Source organism: Gouania willdenowi, chromosome 16 (genome assembly GCF_900634775.1).
Source record: "Gouania willdenowi chromosome 16, fGouWil2.1, whole genome shotgun sequence".
Lineage (NCBI taxonomy): Eukaryota > Metazoa > Chordata > Actinopteri > Blenniiformes > Gobiesocidae > Gouania > Gouania willdenowi.
Window position 1 is genome coordinate 4,393,644 of NC_041059.1, and position 11,137 is coordinate 4,404,780.

The 11,137-nt window shown below is 33.2% G+C and overlaps 1 protein-coding gene and 1 non-coding gene across 2 annotated transcripts; both read right to left on the reverse strand.

Moving 5' to 3' along the window:
* Positions 1-1,815: 1,815 nt before the first annotated feature.
* Positions 1,816-10,620, reverse strand: ppp1r8b (protein phosphatase 1, regulatory subunit 8b). The gene is made up of 7 exons (XM_028471210.1): positions 10,509-10,620; positions 9,379-9,439; positions 8,927-9,080; positions 8,506-8,723; positions 5,570-5,714; positions 3,369-3,433; positions 1,816-2,865 (listed from the first exon to the last, which is right to left on the reverse strand). Exons 1-7 carry the CDS (start codon positions 10,559-10,561, stop codon positions 2,518-2,520), a joined length of 1,044 nt encoding a protein of 347 aa, XP_028327011.1. The 5' UTR covers positions 10,562-10,620; the 3' UTR covers positions 1,816-2,517.
* On the reverse strand, positions 9,155-9,323 carry LOC114478674 (small Cajal body-specific RNA 1). The gene has a single exon (XR_003675896.1).
* Positions 10,621-11,137: the final 517 nt, after the last annotated feature.

Below are 11,137 nucleotides of genomic sequence, written 5' to 3' on the forward strand. Positions count from 1 at the left end.
GGAAAAGGGCTTCCATACCCTACCTGATAGCTGTTCTTTTTGAGAGTAATCAGCGTGGTCCTAGGCCAGGGGTTTTCAAGCTTGGGGTCACAAGACACTGGGAGGGGGTCCACAGATGCATTCAACAAACTAAAAATTTTTTTTTGAACAATTTAAGCCAATTTTTGCTTCTTTTTAACCATTTTTTTGCCACTCCATCTCTTTTTCTTGCCATAATGAAATTTTTTCTACAGTTTTTCATCAAATTCCAATGCCTTTTATGCACATTTTTTGCACTTTAAAGACATTTTCAGCACTTACATTAAAAATATAAACACATTCCCCCACTTTTCCACCTAATGGCACATATAGTGACCCCTTATTGTCACTTTTAACCTCTTTTTTAAACCATATTTCATGCTTATTTCTTTCCAATGTAACCACATTCATTATTTGTAATGCCCATTAAGTGCTATTTTAAACTAATTGTTCCAATGTTGAAACTTCAAACCCTTAAAACCACATTTTCTGTCAGTTTTTGCTCAATCTAATTTGCAACTTTTAACTAATTTCTGTGGCTTTTAAAACCCAATTTCACCAATTTTTCCACCATTTTCTTTGTCACTTTCAATCAATTTTATTTCTGATTAAAACAAGGATTTACAACTTTAAGATGACTATATACTATGTACTAATAATACACTATCTGGATTACAGTGGATATTGTTCAAATGAATAAAGATAATTAGAAAATGATCAGAAATCTTCCATGGCTCATTTAAACTTGGTGTACACTCTTTATAAAACATATACAACCAGTTGATTAAAATATAAACATTGTAACACTTATATTACACAACTGTTTTAACAAAAGCAACGCAGTGGGTGTGGGGATGCAGAGTAACAATAATCACAGGAAATGGAATAAACTACATGTTCGTCTACATGACTTAGTCAAAATCTGAACATTTATTATTTCATATTCCTATAATTACAAGTAAGGTTTGAATCAGTCAATGTGATCAAATCCATTTTGTGTCCTTGTGGCCATGCCTGTCATACAAAATTGATTAGTTTTATTTGAAATAAAACAAGGCTGTGTAAACTGTTTAAAAGATAAATCAGAAAAGGGAAGAAAAAAGATAAAAAGTGTGCCGATATTATAGACAAAAGGCTTCTACATGTTCACTGTAAGAAAATCCACATCAATATTAGTTGAGAACCATTAGTACCAGTATATAGGGACGCAATTGTAAAGTTGCGCATGCTAAAATAAACGGCAACTTTTTGCAACAATTAGCAACAAACCACATCTGAAAAACATGTTTTTACAGCAATGTTTAAAAAATGTGTAATATTTACTTTTCTCGTAAAAAATGTAATTGTTAAATCTAAATGCTAAACGTTAAATGCAAATTTAAATGTTGAATGTTACCTAAATGTTAAATCTAAATAATAAATGTAAATCTGTACATTAATGTAAATATAAAATAAAATCTTAAATGTAAATATTAAATGTTGACTGTTTAATCTAAATGTTAAATATTAAATCTAAACATTAATTGTTACACCTAAATCTAAATGTAAATCTCAATCTCAAAGTAAAAGCTAAATATCAAGTGTTAAATCTAAATGTGGAGAGCAATCACTCCATCTGAATAGACCAATGACAGCACTCGTTCGCGTCAATGAGATTTTATTTTGGTACTTTTGGTGAATTTGCATATTACTTAAATATTTAGTTTCACCTGTGACAATTAGATTTAACATTTAATATTTAGATTTACCATTTAGATTTAACATTATATTTTTTACAAGAAAAGTAAATATCACAAATTTCACAAACATTGCTGTAAATCTGGTCAAAAGTAACATTGAAAATTCGCTGTTTAGGGTTAGGTTTATTTTAGCATGCACAACTTTGCAATCGGCGTCCCATAAACCATAGTACAAGAGAATTCATCTGTGGATAGATTGCCACAGACATTTAATGCAATACCTGCAAATCTTCTGGCGCCATCTAGTGGCAGGTAAGATTTAGATGATTCTGTTCTGGATCTTGGTCACATTTGATTTAAAACGCTTAAAGAAATTGTCTTAAAAATGTTTTTTTTTTTAAAAAAAAACAGCCCTATACCTTGGGTAAAATCTTTTTCTGATCTCACAGCATTTTTTATCTTAAAAAAAAAAAAAAAAAATAAAAATTTTTTTTTTTTGCAGTTTGTTTAATAGCACTGTCATCATCCTGAATGAGTATGAAACAAAAATAGTGAAACATAAAAAATAGAACTATCAAAACATTGCGAGACATAATTCAATGTAGACATGGATTACTAACTGCACTCTGGTTTAAGCTTCTCACTGTGGCTGATATCTTGCATCAGACCACAGAAAAACTGTTTGACGTGTTTCTGTAAAAACAGTGACTCATCACAAACGAAGAAGAAGAAAAAACAAAAAAAAACGTAATTGAAGTGAGTGGCTCCACCTGTGCCAGGTCACAGTCCCTGACTCCAACGCTGGAAACCTGAGAAACAGTTAGATGAGCAGAGACGGGGTGGGCTTCTTGCCCGGCCAAGCTTCTTTGGCATACTTCTTTTTGCGTGGCTCGTTGGGGGTCTCTGGTAGGTAGGGCACCGTGATGGGCGTAGGGTTGAGGGTGATGGGGGGCCGCGGGGCCTCTGGTGCTAGGTCGACCTCCGGTGCCGGGTTGGGGAAGGGGAGTCCCCCCTGCAGGACGGCCCCTCCTGGAGCCCCCGTGGGCTGGTTCTCGTGGCTGGTGGGGGGCAGGTCCCCGTAGAGGCCGCTGCTCAGGCTGTAGCCGTGCATACGTTTGGACGTTAGCTCGTCCAGCCCTAAAGTGTTCTGACCTTCACATCTTCGTTTCTACAGCAGAAAATGGTTTTAGTCGGTTTTTATTCTTACATTTTACGGAAGCGTATTGCATTCACTTAAATAAAGAAAAATGTCCAGTTTTTATAACTAATTAAAAAAAAAAATTCAGTTTTTCGGGCAAAATTTCTTTTCTCCTGTTTTTGAGGGTAATTTTTTCCCATTTTCCGGAGTAATTTTTTCTGTTTTTCGTGCAATTTTTTCCCCCCAATTATCGAGATACTTGGAAATCCCACAAGAACATCCATCCCATGACGTCTCCTTGCAGCCCGCGATGTTTGCTCTCCATAAAAAAATCGACATCTGTTGTTTCAAATGCCCTCTAAGCTAAAAACAGAAGCATTTTTTTGTACAAAAACATGATAAAAATATCCCAAAAAACAAAACACAAAAATACATTTTTCAGTAAAATTTTTTTTCTTCTTCATGTGAATGCAACATTTCAACATTTGTTTTGCAATTTAACTTGACAACAAAAATGTAATAATTTCACCAACCTTGACAGGGATGACAGCTGTTTGCACCATATTTCTAAACCGCCCAACTGAGGGGTCTATGTCCTCTGTAGACATTGACAAAAAACGGTAACAATTAGTCATTGAGCATCTTTTTCCAATTGAAAACAAAACAGTGAAAAAAACAGACATTTTTTTTTCTTCTTCCATCTCTCTCTATATTTAACATCGACACAAACATACACCACATGTATAGGGTGACCATACGTCAGGTTTTTTCCTCTATTCCTGCCTTTTCTGGGGATATTTTTTTAAAGTCATGTAATTGTCCTGGTTTCCCAGGGACCTTGAATGCATCTCAGGGAACCTGAGTACTTAATTAAAGTACCGGTGTCACGGTCTGAGTTTACCTTGTGGTAATATCGGTTATGAGCATGCACACTACCGGAAAATTAATTTATGCTACTTCCACTTAGTTTTTTTCTACTTCCGCCGTGAAAAAAAAATTAATTTCAAAGCAAAGGTTCAAAGCTAATGTTTGTTGACGAGTGCTGAATGGCTCCTTTTCTTGGGGAAAAATGTACAACTGCTCAATATACGAGGCAGGAGAGGTTCCAGTACCAGTTGAAAATAAAAATATAATACATTTTTTTTTTAATAATTTATTCTATGCAGTTTTAATTATTATATGTATTGAGTTTGTATATATAAAAAAAATGTTTTATAATTTATTCTATGCAGTTTTTTATTATTACATGTATTGAGTTTGTATTAAAAACACTGTTTTATAATGTATTCTGTGCAGTTTTTTTATTATTACATGTATTGAGTTTGTATTAAAAACACTGTTTTATAATGTATTCTGTGCAGTTTTTTTTTATTATTACATGTATTGAGTTTGTATTAAAAACACTGTTTTATAATGTATTCTGTGCAGTTTTTTTTATTATTACATGTATTGAGTGTGGATAAAAATAAAGCACATGTTGAAAATCCTTTTTAGAATTTATTCTTCCTTTTGGTAATTTCCCATGGCGAGCTTAGTTTGGTATTCTGAGTGACAATCTAGGTCAACAACTTGAGGAAGTAATAGTGTGTCATGCAGCAATCTCTACACAAATAAGAATAGTTTATTCTCCAAAAAAACATGATTATAATAAAACTCCATACAAAAAGAAATCATTTATTTTCCAAAAAAACATGATTATATAATAAATTGCAGTAACCTAATGTAATTTTATTTTTTAAAATCAGTATAATCCAGCATTAGATATATCTCAGTACGTAGCAGTCACGTACTGAGATTGTAAGAGAATCTCAGCACAAGGTAAACTCAGACTGTGACACCGTAACTTCGCTAACATTTATTTTTACAACTTAGATTTAGATTTCACATTTAGATTTGAGATTTATATTTAACATTTTGATTTACATTTAACATTTGGATTCAACATTTAGATTTAGATGTAACATTGAGATTTGCATTTAACATTTAGATTTACATTTAACATTTGGATTTAGATGTAACATTGAGATTTGCATTTAACATTTAGATTTGACATTTAGATTTAACATTTACATTTAGATGTAACATTGAGATTTACATTTAACATTTAGATTTATATTTAGCATTTAGATTAAACATTTGACATTTAGATTTAGATTTAGCATTTAGATTAAACATTTGACATTTAGAAATAAATTTATATTTGACATTTACATTTGACATTTATATTTGACATTTAGAATTACATTTATATTTGACATTTATATTTGACATTTACATTTGACATTTACCATTTAGATTTACATTTAACATTTACATTTATATATAACATTTAGATTTGACATTTAGATTATACATTTGACATTTAGAATTACATTTATATTTGACATTTACCATAGATTTACATTTGACATTTAGATTAACATTTAACATTTAGATTTATATATAACATTTAGATTTAGATTTGACATTTAGATTTAACATTTATATTTAGATGTAACATTGAGATTTACATTTAACATTTAGATTTATTTATTTCATGAGTACAGATTTCTAACAATGATATAGAACAACATTTTTATATGAATTTCTGTCTCAAATGGAAAAAAAAAAATTAGCTAAATGTGCGCATTTTGTGAGTATAATGATAGAAAATAGTAGCGTAACTCAACATCTTATAAAAAAAGGACTTTAAAATGAGAAGTTACTTTGTTGTTAAGTTAATTCCTTTTTTTACCTGGGTTAATGATTGAATCCTCCTCGCTGAAGGTGACTCTGGAGTTCCTCCGTTTCCTCTTCGGCCTCTGGATTTCCAAATTACCTTCCTCGATAGTCAAAAGAGAGATGCGCTTGTTGTGGGCCGTGTTGAACTCTGTGAGGTTCTGTAAGTTAATAAACATCATAAATCAAGATTAGACCATGAAAGTGTTCAAAGAAACACAAAAAAAATATAAACACAGCTCTACAACAACAACAACAACAAACACATGTGAAGCACCATTGGAATTTAGATTGATTGATACATTTGAAAAATGAACCTCAAATGTGGCTCAACGTTAATCTATGAGTGGTCGGTCAAAAAAAAAAAAACAAACAAAAAACAAGCAGAAATCTCCTCCTTTAGTGAAAGTATGGGATGGAAAGGAAAGAAATTCTGACAGAAATGGTATAAAATTAATTTATTGTCTGTCTTAACCTTTAATGGCTCACTTCTTTATCACATGTACGGTAACTGATGTGTTGTGGCTGTCTTGTGCAACTTCTGATTTGATGCATAGATACATTACAAATCGAAATAAGGAAATAACCCCTTTTAAAAAGTTTCGACAACACAAAACTTCCCCTTTAATTTAAATACAAAAACCTGATACTGGTTGAACGTTTTTTCTTATTCTAACAGTTTCAAAAACGAGAATGTCAAAAAAGAGGACGTTGTAAATACATAATCATACAATGCACATGCTGTTCTCTTTTTAACTCTTTCATGTGTCAGCATTACAGCTGTGACTCATTGAAGCAACTGCATCGGCATTTTATTGAAAACAGATCAATTTGTCCAATTTTTGAAGGCGTTAACATGAAGAACATCCGTTGATGTCAACCGAGTTATTGTTTTAACCACAATTTCTGTTTTTAGGGTTGATTATTAGGAATGTCACTAGGGCTGGGAAAAACAATTATTTTTTAAACAATAAATCTAGTTCGAATGGATTATCTCCCCATTAATTGACTAAAAGTAATTTATACATGTTGATATACATATCCAAAATGAAAAAAAAAAAAACATGAATTTCTTAACATTGCAATATATGTTTATTGCTCAACTCAAAATTCCAAAATAAAGCTCAAATAAGAATATAAAAGTATAAAATAATGCATTCAGAGTCAGCGGTAGCATTCAATAAAAAATAAAAAGGCAGTGGGAGCCGGCAGCCTGTCATGGTGTAGTTCCTGAAATAACAGAATTTAAGATTTATGTTGAAAACACATAGGTAGGGCCCTATAAAATCCATTTTATTTTATTCCAAATTCCATTTTATTTTTTTTCCAAATTCTGTTTTTTCCACTTCAATTTTTTAAATTCTGTTTTTTTTTTAAGAAATATTTATCATTTTTTAAAGAAAATATTAGTTTTTAACTCCTGTGAAGTAACAAAATAAATAATAATAAATAACAAAAACCTCATATTTAAACAAAAACGTATGTAAAAAATAAATTACATACAATTAAAAGGTAGATATAAATTGTAGTGTCATGTATTATTCTGACTTCTCCTTTTTAATTATTTATATGTCATATAAAGATGTATGAGAACAGCATTAATGTCACCTGATTTCCTCTCAGAGATCAATGAATTACTGAATCTGATGAAGTTTATTGATAAAGTTCTGATCAATTTAGTTTAAATTAAGCTAATTTAAATTACCCTATCTTCTGTGTAATGTGGAATTCGACGTTGACTAGATGTTGCACTTTGTTACTTTTGTACCCCATAGTCAGGATGGAAGTAACACCATACAATACACTGAAGTTAAAAAACAAAAGAAAAAAAAAAACAGATTTTTTTAGGAAAACAACAAAACAAAACAATGTTCTGGCTAATAAACCATGCACTCTGTAAATAGAAAAAAATATTACATTTTTCATTGCTTAATTAAAAAAAATAAAAAATCACAAGTATAAACTTTAATTGTTTTCATTAGTTAATTTTTTTATTATTTCATTATTTCAACATGCATTTTACTGTAGCTCTGATGAGATGTTAGAATGTAACATTCTAATACTGTAAGTAGTCCCCGAAACATTTCCCCATAAAAAACGTTCTTTGCCCCACGGTAACAGCGTTTCATGGCATTTTTGTCCATTTCCACGTTTAAACGTTTTTATTGGTCGATTCCGTGATTCCGTCCACGATTCCGTTAACGCGGATTTTATAGGGCCCTACATAGGCCTAGCTTACTGAAAAAGTGCATCTTTTAATTCTTCATTCACATGAAAATAACAACAACTTAAAGTAATACACTCTGCCACTCACTTTTCTTAAACTCAAAATTCCAAATACTAATACAGAAAGTGCTTTTCCAACAAAAAAAAACTTTCCTTTTACCTTAAGAATTGTGTGTGTGTGTGTGTGTGTGTGTGTTGTTGTTGCTGATGTCACAGTGGGTGTTTCCTCCTTGTCCCGTCGACGCGCTGCCGTCTGGTCACACCCGGGATAAAGGACGAGGGTTACGGGAAACTTCTACCTTCGACGAACAAGTGCGTGTCTTCACTGCCTTGCACTTTTGAAACTCGGAGGAGCCGCTCGCATTAGTTATTCTCCGGCGCCACCATCTTTGTTTTGGTCGGTCGACGCATCGGCGAGCATATTTTCATAATCAACAGCACTACCTAATACCCAATTACATATGTATTCAGCAGGAAAAAGTGGGTTTGGGGTTTAGTTACTCTTTAAAGTATGACAATTATTAGTGTTAAAATAGTGAACAGACAGTTCATCATTCTTGTTATTGTTAGCATTGCTGCAAACTGTGTGCCTTCCTGTAAAACCGGGAGCTTTCCCCCAATATCACAATAATTATGGTACCGTGAGTTTACTATCGTTATTATACCAAAGCGTGGGATTTAGAAATCGTTACATTCTTATTGATTATGGGTTTTATTTAAGTGTACCTCCAGTTCTGTCTCCTCCTCTGGGAGCCCCAGCAGTCCTTTGAGCTCCTCTTCGTCTCCCAGTTTAATGTCTCCGGTCCCAGTGCCACTCTGTGTCTGAGGTTTTTCTTTGATTGTGTAGGTTCGCGTCGACGCCCCAAAAGAAAGTGTGGAATCAATGGGAACCTGCTGGGGTTTGTGCGCCTCCAGCCGGATGTGTCCAAGGAAAGTTCCATGTGCTAAAGGGTGAAAAAAAATGATAGGATTTTCATTGAGCTTCACATCTTGATATGAAGAAAAAGACGGTACAATATTTTAAAATATAATGATTAAAAAAATGCTTTTTGAGCTAAAGACATTAGGATATAAGTGGACTGTGTACATGTAAAAATAATAATAATTTGAAAAATAACATGTTTTCATATATTGGAAAATGTCTTACTGCTGTTGAGGTCTATAAGAAAGAGTCGTTTCAGGTGTTTGTGGTAAACTAGGGCAGCGTGAACACGTGAACACGACTGGTGGTCGATGGTGAAGTCACACCAGTCTGGATTCCTCCCAAATAAGTAGAACTTCTTTTCATCGATGATGAGTTTCTAAAAAAACAAAGGGGGAAAAAAGACAGAATAAGTAGTGATTTGATGATAGAAGAGGAGTTCAGTGTTGAGTAGTCTGTGCCTCTGAGCCATAACTCAACAGTGCTGCTTCCCACTGAGAAGCTTAAATCTCAGGGCGAATGCTGCTCTCGCACCAATCAGAGCCATGCAGCCATGGAACATAACCCAGGGTGTGCAACACACCCAGGATATGTGGGACTGTCAGGCTTGTATCCGGTGCGTTCAGGAAACTAAGTAAAATGTATTCAGATAGATATTTTATTATTTTTTTAAGCACCTCTACCAACTTGTCTCCCTTCATCACATCCAAATGCAGCCCCTGTGGCGGTTTACCTGCCCTGCAACACACAGAAGGATGTTATTTACACATTATAGCACACATAAATACTAGTATGTGAATGTGTTGGATGTGAATAATGTTTTGGAAACGCTGCCGCAACTTTTCCAGATCTTTGTCAACAGCAATATTCGTCAATGGGAATTTTATCTGTTACAAAAAAATACACTATATAAAAAAAAAGGCACATTAATAACTGAGATTAAATGTTTTAATGCAAGGGTGTCAAACTCATTTTAGTTCAGGGGCCAAATATGGACCAGTTTGATCTCAAGTGGACAGCATATTTTAGGTGGAAAACAAGCAATTATAACATCAATTGTGCCCTGGTTTTTAATATTAGTCCCTGCCAGATTTTAGCTTTAAAAAATATTGATTTTGTAGCCAATTATTGTGAGAACATTTGAGGAATTGTTTGTAAAAAAAAAAAAAAAAAAAAAAAAAAAAAAAAAATTTCAAGATTTGTGGAAATTAAAAAATGACTGCATTCATGTGATATAAACAAAGGAAAACTGCAAGCCCCTTAAAATATTTTAGAGTTTAATTAAATTTGTGAATTCCACATATCTACAACTGGATTATTCGCTAAATTACCCAATAATTAATGTTTTCTCTGTCATTTTTACTGTCTCCTAAGGGCCGAATTGGATGCTCTAAAGGATCGGATTTAGCCACCAGGACTTGAGTTTGACACGTTTTCAAATGTGTCACATAAAATTTAAAAATAAAGGTTTTACTTTATGTAAACTCGCCATCACCTGAAAAATATCGATTATTCCGCAGAAATTCAATGTATCAAATTACTTTAATCTATCAATAACATTACGACTGTATATTTCAATGAAAGGGCAATTATGCATCTTGTCTAAAATGTATCCGATCGTGCATTAAAGCCAACGTTAACGAGTTAGCTAGTGACTAGCCTGGATGCTAACCTTAAGCACAGTTGTAACGAGCTTGTCCCACGTGCAGGAATAAAAGTAAGGATGATAAAGTGTTGCTTTACTCGTTTGCACAATGTCTGGCTCTATAAACACAGTGTTTTCGCGGCAGCACCAAAGTTTCCTCACCATGATGGACAATCAAAAGGAGGGGAAATGTCTTTGCTTATTTTAGTCGCCATCTTGCTTCAGCTTCATGGAAGCGAGTTGCATTATGGGAAAATTGCAGGTCCGCGCTAACTGCTGGGATTTGTAGTTCTATCATCGCCGAGACGAAAAACCACCATTTATCAGATTTAAAGTTTAAACGAAAGCAGAGGGATGCATTAGGCAGCAAATAAACACAGTTTAGAAAAAAAAAATCTTAAAAATTACTTACATTATATCATGTTTTGTCAACCAAACAGTACTTACTGTCACTTTAGATGTGCACAACATCCCATAACTAGTGACTCACAAGGAATGTTGGTGGTAGTAAGGATAAAGGTGTAAGGCAGCATATTTCTCCTATATTAAATACTATACAGTGCAGAGAGAGGCAATTTTTTTATCACAGCGGGGGCCACAACATTGTGAGCCGAGAACCACATTAACAGAATTAAAGTCAACATTTGAAATGTTGACCAATCTCAACAACTTTGTCGACATTTAGAAATATTGCTTTTATTTTGTAAAAATCTGTCACGGAAACACAGCTACTCATTAATTCCGTCATTATGCTCTATAGTTTTTTTCATAGAATTCTGAGCAATCAGGCA

What these genes read in the sequence shown, in the direction of transcription:
- ppp1r8b (XM_028471210.1), bottom strand. Translation starts at nt 10,561, where the DNA reads ATGGCGACTAAAATAAGCAAAGACATTTCCCCTCCTTTTGATTGTCCA. An exon ending in CCTTTTGATTGTCCATCATG is followed by an intron (nt 9,440 to 10,508) that starts GTGAGGAAACTT and finishes TGTGTGTTGCAG; the next exon opens with GGCAGGTAAACCGCCACAGG. An exon ending in GGATTCAATCATTAACCCAG is followed by an intron (nt 3,434 to 5,569) that starts GTAAAAAAAGGA and finishes CAATGTCTACAG; the next exon opens with AGGACATAGACCCCTCAGTT.